General features: G+C 44.9%; 2 protein-coding genes across 4 annotated transcripts in view; one reads left to right on the top strand and one right to left on the bottom strand.

The window, feature by feature from the left end:
* Positions 1-1,972, bottom strand: part of DMGDH (dimethylglycine dehydrogenase) — a 67,919-nt gene extending 65,947 nt beyond the window's left edge. Inside the window, exon 1 of one of the 2 annotated variants that reach the window (XM_027769957.1) lies at positions 1,854-1,972. Coding sequence is in view for 1 of the 2 variants with exons in the window: in XM_006143524.3 (XP_006143586.1) it covers positions 1,444-1,544 (101 nt within the window). In the remaining variant the exon portion in view is untranslated. Of the gene's footprint in view, positions 1-1,443; positions 1,571-1,853 lie in introns of those variants that run through there. The other variant, XM_006143524.3, reaches the window with a different exon arrangement.
* BHMT2 (betaine--homocysteine S-methyltransferase 2) lies at positions 1,665-22,662 on the top strand. Of its 2 annotated transcripts, XM_006143525.3 has the most exons (8): positions 1,665-1,754; positions 11,234-11,366; positions 12,902-12,993; positions 14,506-14,697; positions 16,497-16,644; positions 17,618-17,800; positions 18,590-18,818; positions 21,776-22,662. In XM_006143525.3, exons 1-8 carry the CDS (start codon positions 1,722-1,724, stop codon positions 21,855-21,857), a joined length of 1,092 nt encoding a protein of 363 aa, XP_006143587.2. In that variant the 5' UTR covers positions 1,665-1,721; the 3' UTR covers positions 21,858-22,662. The 2 variants fall into 2 exon arrangements, with proteins under 2 accessions (XP_006143587.2, XP_027625759.1); XM_027769958.1 differs by lacking the exon at positions 14,506-14,697.
* The last annotated feature ends 2,038 nt before the right edge of the window (positions 22,663-24,700 follow it).

The following is a 24,700-nucleotide window of genomic DNA, read 5'->3' as shown; positions in this document are numbered from 1 at the left end:
TGCATAGAATAGAAAAGTATCATTATTGTAATACTTTTGCGATGCTCTACCGTTTACAAAGCACTTCCACAAACATTCTTTTACTTAATATTTGCAGTGGTCCCATGAGCTAATACCAGTATCCCTATTTTATAGATGAGGACATTAACACTCAAGCAGAAATAGTGACTTGGCGGCTATTGTATTTTCAGCATCAGGGACAAGCCCAGCACGTCATAGACACCCAGTAAATATTTCTTAATGAGAGGATGGATGGATGAAACACAAAAGCAGGTAGTTTCTAATTTCAGAATTTCAGGGCAAAGTTTATACCAAGATAAGTCAACTCTTAACAATGCTGAGTGATGCTCAGCAGAAGCCTGACCTGGCAGCCACCAATAACCTAATGTACTAACGTACGGAAGTCCGAAGCTGCTCAGCATTGCTCAGATCTAAGTACAGACCAGTAAAAACAGGAAAATCCCATTTCCACCTATCAGATTTAGCAGAGATTAAAAAAATTTAAAAAGTGCTACTCTCTCGGAATTGAGGAGGATGTGGAGAACAGACGCGCACTGACACGGGCTATGCGAACTCTCACCACCCATTTGGAGGGGAATTTGTCGCTGTTCTTAATATTTCAGAAGAAGAGAATCCTTTCCCTAACAATTTCACTTTAAAAACTTGATTCTATAGGCTCCCATATGTACTCCAAAATATATACATAAGAATTTTCACACGCACATTATTTGCAATAACGAACAAATGGAAATAATCTAAATGAATAGCCTACTTAATTATATTGTGGAATATTAACAGAATGAAAAACTATGCAGCTTATACAACGAGTAAGGTAAGGGTTCCTGCCCTCATAGCACAGGGCTCAACGGAGCAAGATCCCACGTGACACACGCAAACTGAATCCCAAACGAGTGGGCCTACCTGCTCAGAGTCACTGAGACACAGAAATGGAGGGGCAGGGACTGCAGGTGACCACGCCCCGCTGAGGGGGGGTTTTGCTCTCTCTCTCTCTCTCTGTCTCTGTCTCTCTCTCTGACAGGCTCACTCCCCCTCTGGCAAATCACATAAGACAAATTACTATGTGCTGATATGGAACCATCTCCAAGACATATTTATCATCGTAAAAAGCAATTACAACGTGAAATTGTGAGGCAAGGAAGAACATACGCAAGCCTGCCATCGCCTCCGATAGACCATCTCTGGGTAGATAGGGGGCCACTCTCCACATTGTGAACCTGGCGAAGGGATGGAGGCAGGAGAGGCTGCGCTGGGAAGTTTTTGAAACTGTTTCTGTTAGTAATTAATAGAGATTTCAAGCAGAAATCCCAATGTCCATTTCTCTCCTAAGCCTGGAGGCAGCTTCAGAGCCTAGCTCCCCTACCCGCTCAGCTCCTGGGCCGCCGACCCGCGTGCTGGCCTCCGCGCAGGCGGGATCTCACTCACCCGTCCTGGCTGCAGAGGGAGCGCGGGCCTCCAGAGGAGCCCCGCGGCGGGGAGCTCCACAGCGGGAGGGTCCGCAATCGCCGTGCGCCCCGGCAGAGCATGGCGAGGCCGAGGCCGAGGCCCAGGGCGCCGGCTCAGGCACCTGCTCTGAGTCCAGCGGACAACCTGGGCCGCGGGATCGCCTGGGCGGAGGCCAGGCCCTCCTCCGGGCGCTGGGAGGAGGGCGGACTCCTGCAGGGCGGTGTGCTCAGGAACCTGCGCCCGCAGATCGAGGCACGATGGCTGCAGCCCGAGGCCCAGGGACCAAAAGGGTGAGTGTCCCTCCTTTCTTCCACGCGGAGCCTCTGGACAGTCGGAGACTCGAGTTCAAATCTTGCCCCTAGCCAAGCTCTGCGGCCTTGATAAAGTACCTGGCTGGAACAGCTCCGAGGAGCCTGTTCACCCGACCGCGCCCTCGGGCTGGTTAACATTTTGCAGCACTTAGTGCACCGCAGGAGCAGCGTGCTTTATGCAGATCTTCCCGGCTTCCTCCTTATCCCCATGATGCAGGTGAGGAAACCAGGGCTAGCGCAGGGTCAGCAACCTAGGCCCAGTGGAGCGGGGCTTTGGACTTTCAGACTCACAGACCGGGCTCTCGTTTTTTTCTCCTCTCGACTTGCCGCGCCTGCAGCTCCTTGGGCTCACTCAGCCTCAGAGCATGTCTGAGTTTTCATCTGGTTTCCGGGAAGGGGACAGCCTGGCCCTTGGAGTCGCTGGGTGGCTTAAAACCAGTCCTGGGCTAGGATACACCTGAGCCGAGGGGGTGTGGGTGGTGGTGCGTGAGGCTCCTGGTATCACCACTTGTAGGCTGTGTGTGTGTGTGTGTGTGTTGGGTAGGGGGTGTAAGTCGTTGAGGGGGAATACACTTGAACACCAGCCATCCCCGGACCCATCAAAGCAGCCCTCCCCAGCCCCAGTAGCGCAGAATGTGGAAGGGGAGGGGTGATGAGAAGTGAGCACCGCTCATTTATTATACCACAAAGGCGGAAACAACCACGATGGAAGTGTTGCTCATCTGCCTGTTGGAAAGCCCAGAATGGGAACAAAGTGCTTTGATGATATATTTCTTTTTCTCCTTTTTTTAATCATTAAAAAAATCTTCTATTTATATCAAACTGGTTGTAGCTACATCTCTCCAATATTTTCCCTCTACTACTAAGATATTGATGAGGGGGACTGGCAGGTGGCATGGTGGTTGAGGGCGCTGGACTCCCACATGGCCAACTGCGGTTTGAATACCAGCCCTGGCATCTTGCTTTCTCTCTCTCTCTCATTCTGTCCCTCTCTGGTCAAATTAAAATAAATAAACAAGTTAAATAAAATAAATTCTTTAAAAAAAAGATATTGATGAGAACCTCTTCCAAATAGTTCAGATATAGTGCTTTTGCAATATTAAGTTACAAAAGGAGGTATATCACAAACTGATCTCAAGGACATTTATATAGAGAGACCTATTATATGTAATAGATTCATGTACTATATGTAATGTATTTACACATTTATATATTTACATATATAGTGCGTGTTATATAGTGTGTGTATATATATATGTATACATATATATACATATACTGTTATGGAAGGACACAATAATGATAACAGTTACAAAAAATGAAATATAGGCCTAAAGACATGTTTGAGGATATGTGTTTCTTATTATGTAAGTAAAATGTGACTTAAAGAAAATAAGGTCAATTAAAAGATAAAGAAGTAAAGAATGTTGTGCTGGTTTCTTTCTCTACAAATTTTCTAGTAAGCGTTCTTTTTTTTTTTTTTGGAGAGGTTTTTTTCGCTATAGGGCGCATGCACTCGCCAGACAGACAGAGAGAGACATAGAGACAGAAAGCGAGAAATCACCCCACAGAGGGGATGGTCACGCCGCAATCCCTTCTCCACCATTCTCCTCTCAGGATCTTGGGCATGCACGCACACGCACCCGGCGTGAGTTTTAAGCCACCGGGTCCGGGACGCAAACCACGGTCAACTACGTGGGAGCCCAGCAACATAGCCATTACACTAACAGCTGGTTCCCGTGAGCATTCATTTTTATAGTTCATTTTTTTAGAGGTTTTTGCTATAGGGCACGTGCGCTCGCCAGAAAGACAGAGTGACAGAGAGACAAAAAGGGAGAAATCACCCCCCCCCAGGGGGGATGGCCACACTGCAATCCCTTCTCCTCCATTCTCCTCTCGGAATCCTGGGCATGCACGCACATGCGCCAGCGTGAGTTTAAGCCACCGGGTCTGAGACTCGAACCACAGTCAACTACATGGGAATTCAGCAACATAGCCATTATGCTAACTGCTGGTCCCTATAGTTCATTTTTTTTTTTTAAAGGCCATCCCTGTTCAATTTCTCTGGGGCCTCTGTTCCTGCAACATCAACATGTATACCTGGTGTATTAGAACTAATCTCACCCTTCTTCTCAGCTAACAGGTACATTTCATCATCATAAGTGACACTTCTGATCAGTTCTGTGTTTTGTTTAGAGAGATTTTTGCTCTAGGGCACATGCACTTAGCAGAGAGACAAAGAGAGAGAAAGTCAGAAATCACACACACACACACACACACACACACACACTTGGGGGGATGGCCATACCACAATCCCTTCTCCTCCATTCTCTTCTTGGGACTTTGGGCATGCACACACACATGTCTGGCATTAATTTCAAGTCGCTGGGTCCAGGACTCAGACTATGGTCAGCCATGTGGAAGTCCAGCGACATAACCATTATGCCACCTGCTGGCCCCATGATAAGTTTTTCAATCCAAGAAAGCAGTCCTGCTGGCAACTGCAGGACAGAGAGACATTACAGGCAGGTTATCTTTCTGGCTACCACTTGCCAAAGGCTAAAGTTGATCTCCCGGGAGTGTGAATAGAGTTGCCTTGAAACCAGATCTTAGATCTGGAGGTCTTCAGTATTGGCGTCTGCAAACAGTGGGCATAAATGTACCCCAGAGCTCAGTCCTGGATCCAAGGCAGGTTCACTGCTAAACTAAAAGGGAAGATGGACCGAAAATATTAAAGTTCTACAAATTAATTGACAGTGCTGCTGATTTTATTACTTATTTGATTCTTCTGTCAGATAGTTACCCCTGACAGGATCTTTACGCAGTGATCCCCCTGAGCCTCAGCCTGGATCACGTCTGGTGTTAAAAGGAGACCTCCTGAGGTGAACCCAGGACCAACCCACGTGACTTCAGCATCACTAAGTGTCACACTACCACCACAACTGGCCACGTGCTTATTTTACAGCTTCCTGTCCTTGCCATCCTAGAGCTGTCTTTCCATCACACGAGTGGGTAGTTACGAGGCGAGGTGTTAAGAGCAGGCGAGGCTAGACAATTGTCTGCCTTCAAATCTTGGTAGTTATTTTGCTAATGGCTGGTTAGAAATCTAGAAAGTTAAAATGTTGGACAAACATTCAGAAAGCAGATGAAAGTGTGTTACCTTTACTTGGCATCATAAAAACGTAGTTAAAATATGTATATAATTTTCTTAAAACACTAGCTATTTTTCTGTTAAACAGTGACTGATATTTTTTTTCCTCCTCAGGACCAAACTCATAGCACATGTGACACATCAGATCTTTCAAAAGCAGTCGTGGCTCTCTGTTAACTCTTAGCATAGTTAATTATGGGCTTACTCTTAAAATGAGGTGGTAGGGACATAGACAAATAAGATGTCACCAGCCCACAAGCCTCTTTCAGTCAAACTAAGAGACAGGCCGGTGCCTCGGTACTGCGGGGCAGGAAGGTGCAGGGTAGGGGAGCTACGACTTGTGCAAGACCCAAGGAGGGGCGATCACAAGTGAGAGGAGGTCAGACCGGCAAGGCTTTGCTGTGGTCCCGGGGAAGATATTTAGAGGAGGGCTGGAGTGACCCGGAGGTCATTTTAGTCACCCCCTGGTGGATCCGCTTGTCTTAACCCCGAGACAGGTTGAATATGGGAAGCGAAAGACTAACTTGTAATACCTGAATTCTGTGTTAGTACTTTTCTCCTCTAGAATTGTCAGGTGCGATAATTAGATTACTGGAGCCGCAGGTGGTGTGGAATCACAGCAAACATTAACATTTCTTCCACATGGAGCTACACTTTAGCTTGAAGATTCTGAACTCCCACATGGCTGACCGCAGTTCAAGCCCTGGACCTGGCGGCTTGCTTTCTCACTTTCTGTCTCTCTCTCTCTTCTCAGTCTCTCTCTCTGGTGAATGCATGTACCCTATATCAAATGAATAATAATAATAATAAATTAAATAAATAATTCTAAAAACAAAATGAATATTAGATTACTAATTGCTAACATAGTTAACTTATTGAGGTACTGGGCTGTTGGACCAGCAGATGGCATAGTGGTTACATTGCTAGACTCACACATGGCCGGCCGTGGTTTGAGTCCTGGACCTGGCAGCTTGAAACTCATGCTGGGGATGTGTGCATGCATGTCCAAGATCCTAGGTAGAGAATGGAGGAGAAGGGACTGCAGTGCAGACATTCCCCCTGAAGGGTGATTTCTCAGTTCCCCTCTCACTGTGTCTGTCTCTCCAGTGAGTGCAAAAGCCTCTTTAAAAAAAAAGATTGAGTTGTTAAAAAAAATTAGGATGCATTTCTGCATAGAAAAACAGAAAAAATGCATCATGACTTTTCTGACAGACCTATATAATTTATTTTCTTTATTTTATGATTATTTTTTTAATGACCAGAGAATGCATGTGTTGGCCAGAGAGAGAGGAAAGAGAAAAACACCCACCAATGGGGCGTGGTCCTGCTGCAAACCCGTCCTCTCTGTTTCCCATCCTCAGGATTTGGGGCACACACATGTGCTGGGTGTGTTCTTCAAGCCAGAGATTGGGATTCGAACTATGGTCAGCCATGTGAGATCTAGCTCCCTTAACCACTAGGCCTAGAGGCAGCCTGGAAGTATACTAGATTTTCAAGGAGAAATTTGTACAGAATGATGGCACCTCTGGTTCTCCCTCTGTACTCTTCTGCAGCATTTACTTATTGCTTTATGTTGTCATTATTTGTAGACTGACCTTCCCCAAGTGGCCGACTTTGAGCTTTTCGAGGCCAGAGACCTTGTCTCATTCCAACATTTGTCGCTCTTGTCTTGAATTGTAGTTGGTATGTGAGAACAGCTCAATAAAAGTTTGAAGAGTAAGTCTTTTTTATGTTTCAAAAGGATAACATGAAAAGAGTAAATTGCATTTTATGGAGTACAGAGGAAGGTGGGAATCACAGAAACATTAACCTTTCTTCTACATTGAGCTAAACTTTAGCTTGAGATACAAAATACGGGAAAATAACCAACATCAGGCATTCGAGTCACCAAAACAGCATTTATGATTAACACAGCTCATACAGCAGGCTCTATCTGACTGCCCTCACTATGCAGTAAAAAAAAAAAAAAGGAGAGGTTGTAGATCTCATGACTTGGTTCTTAGCGCCCAGTGCGATTCCATAGAACCCGCCTCCTTGTACTGCAGAGGAACAAAAGCTAAACACCTTTCCGGATTTCGTGCAGCTTAGATTCTGATAGGAATCAGGCCCCTCAGACTGACACTCCTGTCTGAGCCTGAGAAGGTAGAAGCCTGGCAGGCTAGGCCGCGTCCAGCAGCCCAGTGTCCAGGGTCCAATTGAAGGGCAGCAGTGGAGACAGCGGCCTCCTTGCCCCTAGATGGTACACTGTGTGAGGTACTCCCAAACCAGCGGCTCAGCACTGGCTTCTTTACTTATGGCACAGGACGCAGCCCCTGGCAAGCCAGCGCAGTGCTGTTTGCTAGACGTCATTGTAAGGAGTGCAGTGTACATTTTTATGCACCCATTTATCGGTATCAAATTCCTTCCTGCTCACACAGCTAGAGTGGTTTGTATTTTCTGCAGAGCTGAACATGGGGATAGGGCAGAATAAAGCCCCTCTCTAGTCGTGTCCTTGGATAGAGATTAATGAATTATTCCAGTCACGTTTTGCCTCCTTTATTTGGTTTGGTACCGTTAACAGGCCCATCTGGGAGGGAGAACAAATTGGGCTCTGTGGGATGACCTTACCGTGTACCCTTTAATTCCTGGTTGTTTTTATTAGACCTCAAAAGACTCAGGGAAGGACACTGGCTCTTGTGAACAAGATCAGATAAGCTGCATTCTTAGTCTATTGTCTCAACCACCTCCCAGCCTCCTGGAAAGAATATTGAAGAAAATAATATATCGAGCAATATAGACAAAATGTGATCAGGATCTTTTTGTTCATCAGTGTCTAGGAAGTTTAGGGACCTAACTTTGACCTCAGTCCTGACCTTAAACCTAAGCCTGACTTAACCCTAGCCAAAGGGATGGAGCAGGAGAAATGGCAGATGACAGCCAGTTTCCCTCTGTTCTCTCCCCCACCTACACAGCACAGTTGAGGCTGGACGCCTGAGCATTCGCGGCATTGCCTGACGCCCCTGGCAGCCAGGTATAGCCTGTGGTTAAACACCCACTTAGGGAGTGTGAGTGGAAGGGGTAAGAGTCGCTTCCAAGTCTGGGCTCAAAGTTCGAGGATAAGTTTTATCACACTTCGTTTTCTCATCATTTAAGACATATGTGAACATGACTCTGACCCAGTTTTAAGCATGCCAAAGAGAACAGTACCCCGGGGCAGTGCTTGGCCAGTGTTTTCTGCAAAGGCCCAGGCAGTGACTCTCAGTTTTGCGGACCAGGCAGCCCGGGAGGAACCAGCCAGCTGTGCTGTTGCAATGTGAGAGCAGCACAGACCACCCACAGGCAGCGGGCGATAACCCTGTGCTCTGTGTTTACTCAGGTTAGTGGTGGCCACAGGTGGCCTTGGACTGTCATGTGCTGGCCATGCCATGGGGAAGGGCAAAGTCACAAGAAGAAAGGACTGTGCACTTTGGGACTCTCACGTGAGGAAAAAAATGAACTACCTCTAGTTAAAGCCGCTGTCTGCGAGGCCTCTTTGTTACAGCTGCTTAACTTACTCTAAGCCCGAGACTACCCCAGTATGCTGCCTTTGTACCCTGCCTGAGGTCTTCCTCGAATTTGGGAACTGAGGGATTGTACACTGATCTCCCAGGACAGTATAAGTGGTTAGAAGGGGCGCCTGGAGGCTTTTCTCCCTCTTCACGCACTGCTCAGCATCCAGTGAGCAGGCCTGAAATTTGCTGGTCCATGATCTCCTCCCTTCTTCCTTCCTTATTTCCACCATCCCTCGCTCCCTCCCTTCCTTTCTTTCTTCCTTCCTGCCCTTCCCCCTCCCTCCCTCTCTCCCTCCCTCCCTCCCCCCTTCCTTCCTTTCCAGACAGGGTCTTGCCTTGCTGTGTTGTGTTCCTCCTGCCTCAGTCTCCAAAGTAGCTGAGACCGCAGGCACCTATCACTGTTTTGGGCTGTTCCAGGCAGGGTCTCTCGAGGTCGTCCTGGTCAGCTCAAGCTCATGGCCTTTCTGTCTCAGCCTCCTGAATCACGAGGGTTACAGGTGCACACCTCTGCCTGGCCTTCAGGGTGGATCAAGAATTGAACCTGCGCTTCCCATGTGGTCCCGGCCTGCAGAGCAGCGTCTAAGCAGTGTGCAGCACTGCAGCTGGGCCTGACTGGCCTATTTTGAGTACAAGGTCATCTTCAACTAATGCAGTCTACACATGCAGGATCAGGGGTTGCTATGTGGGTGGTTGCAGTAGATCGGGAAGGGCTCTCTGGAAGAAATGACATTTGACCAAGGACCTGAAGGAAGTGAAGGGAAGATCCATGCACCTGGGGGAGGAGTGATTTAGACCAAGGAAACAGCAACCCATGGCTAGCTGCTCTAGACACAACGTTTTGAGTAGGTTATAGGTGAGCTGAACAGACAGGTGGAAATCAGAGAGAGAGAGAGAGAGGGAGAGGGAGAGGGAGAGGGGTAGGAACTTAGAAGCTCTAAAGTCTGCTTTCTTACTTAGCTCTACGATCTTAGATAAGTCACAACTTTTCTCAGTTCCTTCATTTATGAAACTGTCAGCCCTGCCTGTTCACAAAGTTTTGGGCAATACCAAATGTAACCGGCTGGGCAAATGGAGGGCATGATTCTGAAATGTCGTGTCCGTTAGGGTTATGTTCAGTGGCTCTCATACATAGGAGGTTTCTTGCTGGGCAGTCCATGGTGCTGCAGCTGCTCAAGGACGGCATTAGGAAACCAAGCTCCTGGCCCAGCGTGCCAGCACAGGCAGAAGGGCAGCTGCTGTGCAGGGCTAGAGACCATTCGGAGTTCCCGGTTTGCATCCTGAACATGCTGGACACCCCCTTGGGCATGCCTCTGATCCTGGCTGGCTGCAGGCCTTGGGGAAAGAATGTATATGAAGACCCTTTCAAGGGTGCATCTCTCTCTCTTTTTTCCTTATATGAAGGAAATAAATGAATTGTTTTAAATAAAATTTTCATTCTGTTATTGTACCAAAGGGTGTGTGCCGGCACACCAGAGAGGGGAAGAGAGTGAGAGGAGGAGAGAAAACAATGGGGCCCTGGTCGCAGTGCAATCCTTTTTCCTTCAGTTCTCCACACTCTCAGGATCCTGGGCACATGCATGTACATCTAGTGCATAGTGCAAAGTGCATAGTCCTGGGGCTTGAACTCGAACCCTGGCCAGCCATATGTGATCTGGCTTCCTCTGCACAGCATTTAACTGCTGGATTACAAGGCTGGCCCAATAAATAAACTTCATTAAAAGAAAAAATCACACACAAGTAAACTTCGGTACCAGTCAGCTCCAGCCTTAACAGGAAGTTTTCAATGGCATAGCACAAGAAGGCTGCTGTATCCCCAGACGTTATACTGACATTCCAGCCGGGAAGGAGCAAAGAGACAAGATGGTAGTGGGCATCTGCATAGGAAAGCAAAACTCTTCTGGAAATTCTCAGCTTCCTTCCTTCTATGTCTCGCTGGCCAGCACTGAGTCATGGGCCAATCCCAGAAGCAGGGGAGCCTGGGATTTTTTTTTAACTGGGGACATTTTCTCCCCATACAGAATACAGCAGCAAAGAAAAAGGGAGAGAATGCACATTAGTTAGGCAACTAGCAGCGTGGCCACAAACATGTTGAAAAATCATAACTATCAGGGAATCAGCACTTTGACTATAACTTGACTCAGATCAAATGTAGAGAAAAAAAGAGTCACTGTCCTTTGATTGCACAGAACAGTACTTAAATTGGCCAAAAGCGATAGTATGTACAATCTTTCTGAAATTCTATTAGACTATTAGGTTTCCTTTTCTCTGGTGACGGGATCTTGGTATGTTGTCCGGGCTGGCCTTGAACTCTGGATTCTCCTGCCTCACCCTCCCAGGTAGCTGTCAGTGTTGGCATGCACCCCTACACCTGACTAGACATGATACTAACAGATCTAGATCTCTAAGAATGTAATAGTACATTTCCTAAAATTAGAAGTTGCTTATAGAGAAAGAAAAGTGATGGTGTGGGACCAGCAATTGATGTAATGGCTATGTCACTGGACTCCCATGTAGTCGACCACGGTTCAAGTCCCAGAACCCGGTGGCTTAAACTCATGCCTGGGGCATGTGCTTACATGCCCAAGATCCCGAGAGGAGAATGGAGGAGAAGGGATTGCGGCGTGGCCATACCCCGTTGGGGGGCGATTTCTTGCTTTCTGTCTCTCTCTGTCTTTCTGGTGAGCACACGCACCCTATAGCAAAAACCTCTAAAAAAAAAAAAAAAAAAAAAGCAATGGTGGAGGAGGCCCCAGGTGATTTTTTCCCCTCGTCTCTAGGGTATTTTGGAGCGTCTGGAGAGTGGAGAGGTTGTGATTGGAGATGGCAGCTTTCTCATAACCCTGGAGAAGAGAGGCTACGTGAAGGCTGGGCTCTGGACTCCAGAAGCAGTAGTGGAACACCCAGATGCAGGTTGGTACCCACATCACCTGAGACTGACTACCCGAGGGACACTTGGCTTAAATCTGATTGGGAGAAAATCAGGAAACAATAGCAAGTGTTTCAAAGGACTATTTCGGCCCAAATTGCTGGTGTGTAGACAATGGTAGTATGTGAACTGAAGCACATAGAAGAAAATCACCTCTCTCTCTCTCTTTCTCCCTCTCTCTCCTTCACACCCACCCACCCACACACACACACACAGAGTGGTATCTTCATGTATAGGCAGTGCTAAAACATACATCTTAATATTTGTCACATGAATATGTACCTTGTGGATGTTCAAAGTACTTCCAATTCATCCCGATAATGACTGTATGGCATTACGACTGCGTGTACGGTAAGGATGATGAATGGTGGTCACTAGCTTAACAGAGCCCAGACAGCCAGACTCTGGCGATGGGAGTATAAAGAAACAAACACGGTTTCCTATGCTACTCCAAGCTGGGGAAAATTTTAAGTTGGAGGTAGAAACTATTACAGAAGTGGTTAGTAATAGAAGTTTGGGACCTTAATTCTATTATGACTCTTTGTGTATGTTTATACTCCCATATTAAACTGGGGAAATAAAGTCAAAGAATGAAGTGGGTGAAACAGAATTTGAGCTAAAAAAAGAACTTTAATTCACTCAAATGCATTCACACGCAGACAGTGTTTCAGACAAACCTGGCTTCATTGTAGTTCCTCCACTGACCAACCATGTGGCCTTGGATAAGTCACTTGACCTCTCCAAGAATCCATTTCTTGATCTGTTACATGGAGGCACCATGTGGGCTGGTTGTAAGGACCCATGAGTTAACCCATATGAAATACCAGCATATTTTAAGTACCTGGTGACTGCAATTTTTTTCCCTCCAATTCTCTATTCTGTCAGACACCCCCGTGGTAGGACAGAACAAAGTTTTGGCTGTCTAGTTCTTATCTTGTTCTTAATTTTAGATCTTTTTGCTAAACCAAGAAGAGAGTGTTTAAATAGCAAGGATACGGATACAAAGAGGAAGGTGAAGGTGGTGAAGAGATAGAAAGGAACAACTTTCTGACAGCCAAGGAAAATTTTCAGACTGCTTTCTGACTGTTTCCCCAGAAGCTCACTGTTGAATCAGTTTGGACACACACATATTCCTACTCTCTATGAGAATGTCCTCATTCTCCTTTGAGGGCTACCTGATGTTGACTTACTAGACCAGTCACATCCTTCACCACACTGATACATGAATAAACCTCTCTAGACCAAGAGACCAAGGGACAGCTGGTCAACCAGGCCTTAATCACCACATGTGATTGCACTAGGCCAGGAGGCCCATTTCCTGAACTGTATGAGTCTTCTCTAAATAGTACATTCAGTCTTTGAATTCTACTGACCTTAACGTGCAACTTTGTGTCACTACTAGGTTGGGATGATTGCAAGAGATGGGAGTGAGTGAGCTGCTGCTGTTACAAATGATAGTTTCTGTTACACATGATAGTTTCTGTTTTTAAAATTCCAATTAAACCTAACTACTTCATAGTTCATCAGCTTCACATGGAATTCTTGAGAGCAGGATCAAATGTCATGCAAACTTTCACCTTTTCTGCCAGCGAGGACAATATGGAAAGCAAGGTAACTATAATGGGGGGTGGGGGGTTAAGGGAATAATTTATAATAAACACAACCTCTTCATGGAAAGCTATGGAATTCACTTACGTTATTATCATTTACTGTAAAATCTACACATAATACTAATGAATTATTATTAAGTTGTCAGAAAAGTCATGACATTTTTCTATGTAAAAATGCATCATGACTTTACCAACTACCCAATATATAGAAATGTATACTAAACTTATGAGCTTTCTCCCATTTTAGATAGAGGAAGGGAGAGGACTCTACTTTTAGGTAAAGGAAGGAATAACCCAACGGAGGGGAGAGAAAGAACACTTTGAGGATGCTCCTTTTTTTTTTTAGTTTTTGTTTGTCTATTTGTTTGTTTGCCATAGGTTGTAATGTGTGCTTGCCAGAGAGAGACAGAGAGAGGGAGAGTGAGAAGTCATTCCCGGGGTGGGGGATAATGACCACACCACAGTCTGCGTGCACATGTGCCTGACATGATTTTCAAGCTGCCAGGTCTGGGACTAGAACTGTGGTTGGTCATGTAGGAATGCAGCACCTTAGCCACCCCACCACCTGCTGGCCCCAAGGAGGCTCTTTTTAATTCCTCATTTAAAATTCTACATTTCTACTTTGTCCATTGAAGATGGGGGCTCTGAAAGAACATAGGACTGGCCTAGAAAGGAGAACAATTGGGCATGACAGTCAACTTTGCCATGTGTCAGCTGTGTAATTGTGTGCAAGGCACTTAACTGCATCGAGCCTTGGTTTTTCTCTCTGTAAAAGGAGGCGACAGCAATGCCTTGGCTCATAGACCTGTCGAGAAAAGTAGATAGGTGGAAGGATGTGGAAGCACTGTGAATAATTCTGCAGCTATAAAGTGCTAACACTTGTAAAAGTAAGTGCCCATTTATAGGGACCAGCAGATGGCATAATGGTTATGTTACTGGACTCCCACATGGCTGAATGTGGTTCAGGTCCTGGACCCGGAGGTTTGAAACTCATGCCGGGTGCTTGTGTGCGTGTGTGCTGAAAATCCTGAGAGGAGAATGGAGGAGAAGGGAATGAGATGTGGCCATCCCTTCTGGGGGTGATTTCTTGCTTTCTGTCTCTCTATCCCTCTCTGTCTCTCTGGTAAGCACACATGCCCTAGAGCAAAATTTTCTCTTAAAAAAAAAAAAAAAGGAAATGCCCATTTATTCATTCAATCAACCAACATCTGTCAAGTACCTATTAGTCTGTTCTCTATGCTAGATACGGAGATGATGCAAAGGCAGAGAGACCCTGTTTGGGAGAGGCTCACAGTTAAATGGGAGGCAAATAAACAATTACTAAAATCCGGTGTGATGAGTACAGTGATGGGAATCCGATGTCACTGTGGCAGAAGAGCTTGTCCCCCCTCTCGTAACATGGTCCCCATGGGCGACTTGTACTCATTTACTTGCTCACTGCCCCTTTGTTACCTATTATATGAACCCTTAAAGTGCCAAGCACACCATCCGAGCTCTCGCTCTCTCATCTCAGTGGGAAGACGTAAATGCCGCTGCCTGTGAGCTCGCCCAGGAAGTGGCTGCCAAAGGCGATGCTTTGGTAGCAGGTGGGATCTGCCAGACATCAATTTACAAACACCACAAGGACGAAACCAGAGTCAAAACACTTTTTCGACTACAGCTACAGGTTTTTGCCAGAAAAAATGTGGACTTCTTCATTGCAGAGGTAAGCCTAGGATTAGGAAGAGCTTATTCTGACACGTGTAACTGCAAAGTCTTCAACTTTCGTTAGGGTATTGAACTGCCTTCTGCTCGCCTTTCCTCTGCGCAGATGTCAAAGGTTTATTTAAATGCGCTGTAGTCAAGGCCAACATTCCCTCATGTCTGTGCTTTACGTGAAGCCAGAGGACAGGGGAGGCCTGACCCTGGCCTTTGTTTTCTAAGGCTTAGTGTTGGCAGCAGCTGACTCAAGACCCTTGCCACCTGGGCCAAGAAACAGGGGGCAGCGGCTCAGAGAAGATCCTCTCCTGAGGGAGAGACCAAGCTGGAAGGTGCTTTGTGTGTGGACTGGAAACCGTGAGGGAGCAGAGTGAGGGCACTGGGCGGACCCTCAGGAGTTTCCTTCTCCTCCATCCACACCACGCTCACTCTGCCGCTCTGCTTTCACGTGGGAGTGACATTGCGAAGAAAAATGCACTAAGAATTGGTCACTAATAGGAGATGAAGGCCCAGAACATTCTCTTCCCTCCAGCTAAAATGAAAGCTCTCATTCCTCCACTTCCCAAAACAGCTGCTACTGCCGGGAGTCAAGCTCAACCTAAGTCTTAATCCTGAATAAGAAAAATAGCCTCCAAACTGTTAGTTCCCCAAGCAACACCACCATTACTTCTCCTCCCCTGCCAGCCCCCATCCTCCTCCTCCTCCCCCGTTTTTCTTCTTCTTTTAGATGCCAGAAGATGCATGCACACCAGACAGAACGCTAACCCCGTGGGCCTGGTCATGCCACAGTCCTTTTTTCTCCACTGTGCATCACATCAGGATCCTGGGCTTGTGTGCACATGTCTGTTCTGTTCTTCAAACCGTCAGGCACAAACTGCAATCAGCCACGTGGGAGCTGGCTCCCTTCGCACACTTAATGCTGCACTGCAGGCTGGCCTCCCCCGCTCACCCTCCTGAACTCCGATAGCGGCCTTGCGTCAGCAACCTTCCCAGGGGTTGGGTGTGCCAGAGCTCACTAATCTGCCCAGAACAATCTCCTGCAGAGACTGTTCCCCCAAGTGCTCCAGATGAATGGGAACACAACACCGTCACTTCTCACGCATTCCTTCTGCAGAATTTGCTTCTAAGTCCAGAGGGAAAAACAGGAAGACTTACACTGGCTTTTCTCTAGTTACCTCAATGTCAGCTTTTCAACTGTGGCATGTAAGGGAAACATAACCCTGGAGAAGCACCCCTAAAAATGACGTGGGGTTATCAGACAAGGTGTCCTGTCCACTGTTGGTAAAGAAACTGAGCCGCTCCCCTCCCTTCTGTGTCTCGATCTTCTCATTTGGGGAAAGAATCATATTCCCCTTCCTGCTTGATGGAGCACTTAGGAATATCTAACTAGAAGTGAATGTTAAAAGCACTTTGAAGTAGAAAGCATGATAAACTATTCATTATTTTTCAGCAATTACCCCAGTTCCATAAAAGATGAGTCCAAAACTTATTAGTAAAACTTCCATTCCTTCCAGATTATTATATTAAGTACTCAATTACTTTAAAAACATTTGGTGTGTGTGTGTTTTCCCTAGCCGTCATTATCTCACTGAATTGATGATCCTTGAATGAAAATGCACGTATTATTGTTAAAGAAATTAAAAGACTGACTCAGAAAGGTATACTTCTGTCGGTCTGCTAGGGACGCATTCATTTGCAAGTTTTATCACCTCCTAGCTAGTTGGTAATTTTTATGACCATTTTTGCAACATTTGCGTTCTGCCATTCAAAATCTGCTTTATATGTAAAGAGTGACATTTCTCTTAGTATTTTGAGCATGTTGAAGAAGCTGTGTGGGCTGTGGAAGTCCTGAAAGAATTTGATAAACCTGTGGCAGTTACCATGTGCATAGGCCCGGAAGGAGACATGCGTGGCGTGACACCAGGAGAATGTGCCGTGAAGCTGGTGAAGGCTGGTAATTTGGATGCATAATGTGATAAACCACTCAGTTTTTGCTTGTTTAATTAAATAAAGGTTGCTTTTTTTTTATTTTAGAGGTTTTTGCTATAGGGCGCGTGTGCTCGCCAGACAGACAGAGAGAGACAGAGAGACAGAAAGCGAGAAATCACCCCCCAGGGGGGATGGCCACGCCACAATCCCTTCTCCTCCGTTCTCCTCTCGGGATCTTGGGCACACACCCACATGCGCCTGGCGGGAGTTTAAGCCGCCGGGTCCGAGATGCAAACCTCAGTCGACTACGTGGGAGTCCAGCGCCACAGCCATTACACTAATTGCTGGTCCCAAATAAAGGTTGCTTAATATTGTGAGAGCACTTTGGAAATAAAAGAATGAACTAGAGCAGGGCAGAGGGGCAGCAGGTGGCATGGAGGTTAAGGTGCTGGATTCCCACATGGCTGACTATGGTTTGAGTCCCAGACCTGCTAACTTGAAACTCGTATCAGTGCATGTGTGTGCATGCCCAAAGTCCCAGAGGAGAATGGAGGAGGGATTGCAGTGTGGCCCTTTCCCCTGAGGGTGCTTTCCCCCTGGGGTTGATTTCTCACTTTCTGTCTCTGTCTTTCCAGTGAGCACATGCACCCTATAGCAAAAATCTCCCTTCAACCCCCCACCAAAAAAAGAACTGGAATCAATTTCATTATCTATAAAATTTGGAAGGTACGGGCGCGTGTGCGTGCGTGCCCAAGATCCCGAGAGGAGAAGGGACTGCGGCGTGACCATCCCCCCTGGGGGGTGATTTCTCGCTTTCTGTCTCTATGTCTCTCTCTGTCGGTCTGGCGAGCGCACGCACCCTACAGTGAAAATCTCTCAAAAAAAAAAAAAATTTGGAAGGTAGAAAGGAATAGCTAATCTTTAAAGTACCTTCTAACTATTAAAAATAAGTAAATAAACAACAATAGCATGTCAAAATTCTTTATTTCTCTGCCTAGGGGCTTCCATCATTGGTGTAAACTGCCGATTTGGGCCTGGGACCAGCTTGCAGACCATAAAGCTCATGACAGAAGGCCTCAAGGCTGCAGGGCTGAAAGCACACTTGATGGTGCAGGCCCTGGGGTTCCACACACCTGACTGCAACAAAGGAGGGTTTGTGGATCTCCCAGAATACCCCTTTGGTAAGTTCAGGTGCATATTAGAGGTCCTGATATTTCTTGTTGTGACAAAATTCAAACAGCTATAATAAAGTGTGTGACAGTTGTACAATTCAAGTCTGCAGAAGACAAAAACATTTGATGTTAATCAAAAACAAATTGTCTGGGGCTGGTAGGTGGTGTGGAGGTCAAGGCAGCTGAATCTCACATGGCCAAATGCACCATTTGAGTCCTGGAACCGGCAGCTTGAAAACATACGAGGCTCGTTTGCATGCCTACCTGAAATCCCAAGAGGAGATTGGAGGAGAAGGGATTGCAGCATGACCATCCCCACTTGGGAGTGATTTCTCACTTTCCCTCTCTGTCTCTCTCCAGTGACTGTACATGCCCTGTAGCAAAAATTATAAAAGTTAAAAGATAGCATAGTGCCTGAAGAATGCATAATCTGGGAACCAGCAGTTAGCGTAATGGCTATGTCGCTGGACTCCCATGTAGTCGACTATGGTTCGCGTCCCGGACCCGGTGGCTTAAAACCTACACCAGGCGCGTATGTGTGCGTGCCCAAGATCTCGAGAGGAGAATGGAGGAGAAGGGATTGCGGCGTGACCATCCACCCGGGGGGTGATTTCTCGCTTTCTGTCTCTCTGTCTCTCTCTGTCTGGTGAGCGCACGTGCCCTATAGTGAAAAACCTCTCAAAAAAAATAATAATAAAAGAATGCATAATCTAAAGTTTATAGCTTTTTAATTGGAAAAAAAAAAGTATTTGCCAGAACATCTATGGGAGAGTAACAAAAATAACTATTGTATTACAGGACTGGAACCCAGAGTGGCCACCAGGTGGGAAATTCAAAAGTACGCCAGAGAGGCCTACAACCTGGGGGTCAGGTACATTGGCGGGTGCTGCGGATTCGAGCCCTACCACATTAGGGCAATTGCAGAGGAGCTGGCCCCAGAGCGGGGATTTTTGCCCCCAGCTTCAGAGAAACACGGCAGCTGGGGAAGTGGTCTCAATATGCATACCAAACCCTGGATCAGAGCAAGGTAGGAATTTTTAAAGTAATATTCTTACTCTTTTTTTTTTAAGTTTATTTCTTTATTTCCACCAGAGAAAGACAGTGGCACCTCCAACAGGATCTTCATGCCATGATCTGCCCCCAACCTCAGCCAGCCTCAATCATGGGCACACATGTACATCCGGCATGTACACCTCACCTCATGAGGTGAGCAGAGGACGTCCCACATGCATCCAGCATTGCAGAGCGTTAGGCTGCCCGACCCTCTTATTCTTTAACCTCATTTTATGTATTGCTATGAACACTATGCATATGCATGGCCATGCAAATTCTAAATGTAAAGAAAGTATACATGAAGGGTAAAGTTGACTCATTCCTGATAACCAGTCTCATTCCCAGAGGTGCCTGTAGTCCATTTGGGCTGTTATAACAAAATATCATAAACTGGGTGGCTCATAAGCAACAGAAATGTATTTCACACAGTTCTGCAGGCTGGGAAGTCCAAGAACAATATGCCAAGATTTGGTGTGTGGTGAGGGCCCACTTTCTCACAGATACCACCTTCTTGCTGGGTCCTCCATGACAGAGGACAAAGGCAGCTCTCTAGAGTCTCTTTTATAAGGGCACTAATTCCATTCACGACAATTCCGCACTCATGACCTAGTCACCTCCCAAAGGTTCCCAACTCCTAATATCATGTTGGTGACGTTTCGACATATGAGTTTTGGGAAGATACAAACATTCTGACCGTAGTCCTGTTTCTCGTTTGTGTGTTGAGGTCTTGTCCTCCCAGTTCTTGTTTTATCCATTTTAAGCAGTAATAGCTAATAACTTTTTTTTTTTGAGAGGTTTTTGCTATAGGGCGCGTGCGTTCGCCAGACAGAGAGAGACATAGAGACAGAAAGCAAGAAATCACCCCCCACGCCGCAATTCCTTCTCCTCCATTCTCCTCTCGGGATCTTGGGCACGCACATACATACGCCCGGCATGAGTTTTAAGCCACCGGGTCCGGGACACAAACCCCGGTCGACTACGTGGGATTCCAGCGACATAGCCATTACACTAACTGCTGGTTCCCGCTAATAACTTTTTATGAAAACTGAGGAACTCAAATTGCTTAGTCTTTACATTCACCATCTGTGCTTTTTCCCAATTTTGATTCACTACATTTTAATTTCTTCTGTTGGGTATCATTTTAGGTTAAAATTATATATTTAAGTTCCTTTCTTTCTTTCTTTCTGTTAGAGGTTTTAGCCTTAGGGCATGTGTGCTCTCCGGAGAGAGAGAGACAGAGACGGTGAGAGAGAAAGTGAGAAATCACTCCCCCTGGGGGGGATGGCTATACCACAATCCCTTCTCCTCCATTCTCCTCCTGGGATCTTGGGCATGCATACACATGTCCCTGGAGTGAATTTCAAGCCACCAGGTCCAGGACTTGAACCACAGTCAGCCATGTGGGACTCTAACAATGTAACTACTATGTCGTCTGCTGGCCCCAAGTACTTATTTCTTTTCTTTTCTTTTTTTTTTTTTTTTTTTTTGAGAGGTTTTTGCTATAGGGTGCATGCGCTCGCCAGACAGAGAGAGGCAGAAAGCCAGAAAAGCAAGAAATCACCCCCCAGGGGGGATGGCCACGCCGCAATCCCTTCTCCTCCATTCTCCTCTCGGGATCTTGGGCACGCATGCACATGCGCCCGGCGTGAGTTTTAAGCCACTGGGTCCAGGACATGAACCGAGGTCGACTACATGGGAGTCCAATGACATAGCCACTAAGCTAACTGCTGGTCCCCCAAGTACTTATTTCTTAATCCATCAATGTAAGGCAGGATCTCTTGGCTCAACTTTCTGTAAAATAAGAATTAACTACCTTCTTCTTCTCTCTGTCATCTACCTCTTGGCTGCTTTAAGTTATACCATTACTTTTACATCATCAAGGTTTATAGCTATTATGTTGTCTTCTGTAATTATAGTTAAGTCTTCTTAGCTTCGTCTGTAAGTTCTAAAAATGTAAAGCCAGGACCAACAGATGGTTTAATGGTTATGTCACTGGACTCCCACATAGTCGATTGCAATTCCAGTCCTGGATTCACAGGCTTGAAATATGCTGGGGCACGTGTGCGTACGTGCCCAAAATCCTGAGAGGAGAATGGAGGAGAAGGGATTGTGGCATGGGCATACCCCCTGGGGGGTAATTTCTTACTTTCTGTCCCTCTCTCTGTTTCTCCAGCAAGCACAAGAGCCTGATAGCAAAAATCTCTCCAAAAACAAAGAAAAAGTAATGCCAGGAAATAACATTTATAATATTATTACAATTGTCATATTAAGCAAGTAAGACTCATATAATCACAACTCAGACTTGAACCACAGTTGACTAAATGGAAGTCTGGCAACGTAACCATTATGCCATCTGCTGGTCCCTAGAACAACTCTTCTAATGTAAAAGTATTTAGATTATCAAAATAGGCAAAAAATCATTTAGTCAAACTTATCTTCTGAGACACATGGATATTTGTCAGAAAAGATGGTTTCTATAGGTATCATTTATTTTAAGTACCAAGTATAAGGTAATTCAAAGGTGAGGAAAGCACAATTTGGTGACAATTAAAATAGTTTAAATAAATGAGGCATAGCTTAATTATCACCTAGGGATCCTTAAAATGTATTGGCCATTCAAAATAAAGGTAGGTACTCTTAGCACCTTTACTTCCCAAACCTACTGAGGTTCACAGAAAATTTATAATGACCAGAAACCTGTATAAATCCCAGATTTCTGACATTTCAGCATTCAGAAATAATCACTTATTTATCAACTCATAAGTAAAGTGGGAAACGGTAAAAATATATTTAACACAAATGTCTGTATATCAATCTGTCAATCTCTAAGTGTATTTGGCAAATACACACACACATACATACATACACACATCTAACATTTTGGACTTAAAAATATGGATCTGAATTAATTATGTATATTTGAAACCACAGGGCTAGGAGGGAGTATTGGGAAAATCTGCTGCCAGCTTCGGGAAGACCTTTCTGTCCATCGCTCTCAAGGCCAGATGCCTAGGGAGTAGTGAAAGAAACACAAATAGTAGAATGGAAAGAAATTGCCCTCAAGGCCGGTCTGGGACTCTTCCTCGCCTTTACCCTCGCCTGCCTTGCTACGTCCGGCTGCTGAGCCACCGCTGTGCGGCCTCGACCAGCGACAGCCACGCATGCGTACTGAGCGTCTGCGGGGCAAGGTACCCCTGATGGGTGCTGCTGCGGTACAGAGGAAGGAAAGAGGCTAATCATAATCTGAAGATCATCAGAGTAGCCAAACGTGTCTTCATGACATCTTAACATAACCAGCATCACAGAGAACCAACTAGTGAATAGTTCAGGGGACTAAGCCAGGTGCTCCATCTAAAACATGGAGTCCACTTTCTTTATGCGTTTTGTATATTTCCAAAAACAATTCCCAAAGAAAAACTGCAATAGATGGTTCCATCTGAGCAATGGCATGATATTAAAAATGGTGTATAACTTCCAAAGTGATTACTTTCAAAGATGATTTTTGCTAAAGGTATTAGGTCCTAGTACTTTTTAAATGTGTCTTTATAATCACAAATATTTATAGATTACAAACTATTTAGGGACAAGAACCATGTGATATGCTTTTAAAATTTCTCTTTATTTAGCATTGTGCTAGACATAATATAGATGCTCAACAAAATACTCGAATTAAAAGAAGTAAAAATATTATTAGACAATATTAAAAGTCGGTTTAAATTTATCTTAACCTAATATTTTCTTGATTTATGTTTGTGGTATTTTTCTCTTCACAACCGTGTATCAATTTGTGACAATAAAATTCAAAATAATGTACCTTTTATAGTGTTTGAGTATTATGATATTGTAGGTATTCTTTGGTGTAACAGTAACATACGTGTGTGTGTATATACACATACATACATATAAACACACACATAAATCTTCCCAACAGGTATTAAAAAGAGATAAATAGTGTCTATCTTTTTAAAAATGTTTGACATATAATAATTGTACATATTTATGGAGTGTACTGTGGCTTTTCAGTACATGAATATATTGTATAATAATCAGGTCAGGGTAACTAGCATATCCATCATCACAAGTATATCAATAGATCAATAATGTTTTCTTTTGTTTTGTTTATTTTTATTTTCTCTGTGAGCAAGAGAGAGTGAGAGATATCTAATAGGGTCTTCAGATATCCCCCAAGCCTTAGCATGCCCTTATCATGGGGCATGCATGCTCAGGGAGGTCCCAGGTCACAAACTCAGGACCTTTTTCATGTGGGTTTAGTTGCGTTGCTCATGTGCCACCACCTGACTCTTTTAAGAGTCAATATCTACATTTTACTGTAATGGTTTGTCACTGGAGCCCAGCAGCTTTGTTGTTCATTGGTTGTGTTGTCAGGAGGGAGACAAATAACTCAGATCTTGTCTTCCTGGGAGAAAGAATTCAGTCAAGAAACTTACACATAGTGGAATCACAAAGTTTACAGCAGAGTGAACCAAAAGTACAAAGCAGGGGAAATGAAAGGGAAAGGACACTCCTGAGAGGAGAGGGCTGGCTCCCGGGGGGTATCCCAGCCATTATTCATCATATTTTTAACACAGTAGTTTAGAGATGAGGAAACTGAGGTCCAATGAGGCTAAGTAACTTGCCTAAGGTCATGCAATTAGTAAATGGCAGAACTGAGGTTCTAGGTCGAGCTCTGGAATCCATATTCTCAATCCACACTGCACTGCCTCTGTCATGCACAAAGATCCTGCCTTTATCAGAGTCTTTCCAAAATTTTCTGTTTCTTGAATTTAAGACATTTTTATTAACTTTCTTTAATATGAATCAACCTTTCAAAACTGATGTGGAAGATTTTCTAATACTGTTCATTTATTTTTACTTTTTAAAATTCATTGAGTATTTTGTTGATGTGGTTGTTTCTATAATACTGACAATCTGGAATTCACTCAGTGTTGCCACTATAGTATACAATCCCACCCTTTTATTTATTTACTTTTTTTTTATTATTATTATTTGTACATTAAATCACTATATATCATTTAGATTGTAAAGAGGCTTTACTCAGCACAATTTACACCTCAGTCCAGCCAACCACAAACTATAGAACTACTGATGGAAAACACTGGGGAAACTCTAGGAGACATTGGGGTAGGCAAAGACTTCTTAAGCTAGACCCCCCCAAAGCACAGGTAATAATCCCCAAAAAAGACAGGTGGGATTATATCAAAATAAGGAGTTTTTGCACAGCAAAGGACACCATAACTAGTGTGAATTGACAACCCTCGGAATGGGAGAGAATTTTTGTTAACCGTGCTCAGATAAGGGACTGATAACTAGAATACACAGGGAACTCAAGCAGCTTACCCGGAAGAAATTGATTAACCCAATTAAAAGATGGAAAAATGAGCTGAATAAACAACTCTCCAAGGAAGACATAGAACAGCCAAGAAGCATATGAAAAAATGCTCAACATCCCTCATCATAAGGGAGATGCAGATCAAAACACAATGAAATACCGCCTAACCCCAGTCAGACTGGCGAAGATTAAAAAAACAAATAATGATAAGCGCTGGAGGGGATGTGGTGAAAGGGGAACACTCCTACACTGTTAGTGGGAATGTGAATTGGTCCAGCCACTGTGGAGAATCCTGCCCTTTTAGAAATTAGAAAGTGAATCATTTACTATCATCTCAAAGCCCTTAGGGTCCTTGAAGGTGACTAATTCAAACCACTGATTAGTTGCTTGAATATCTGCACCCATCTCCAGGCCATACAGTTTCTGCATGACATATATTAACCCTGGAGAGTTACTGCATACATTAATCGGAAATCAACTTATCAACAATTTTCATGTCTTAATCC

This window comes from Tupaia chinensis, unplaced genomic scaffold (genome assembly GCF_000334495.1).
Source record: "Tupaia chinensis unplaced genomic scaffold, TupChi_1.0 Scaffold000099_1, whole genome shotgun sequence".
NCBI lineage: Eukaryota > Metazoa > Chordata > Mammalia > Scandentia > Tupaiidae > Tupaia > Tupaia belangeri.
This window is presented reverse-complemented; position numbering and strand designations above follow the sequence as displayed.

Excerpts from the sequence above, each read along its gene's own strand:
- BHMT2 (XM_006143525.3), top strand. The coding sequence starts at position 1,722 with ATGGCTGCAGCCCGAGGCCCAGGGACCAAAAGG. Across the intron at positions 1,755-11,233 it reads GAGGCCCAGGGACCAAAAGG|GGTATTTTGGAGCGTCTGGA; the intron begins GTGAGTGTCCCT and ends CCTCGTCTCTAG. Across the intron at positions 14,698-16,496 it reads TGGACTTCTTCATTGCAGAG|TATTTTGAGCATGTTGAAGA; the intron begins GTAAGCCTAGGA and ends CATTTCTCTTAG.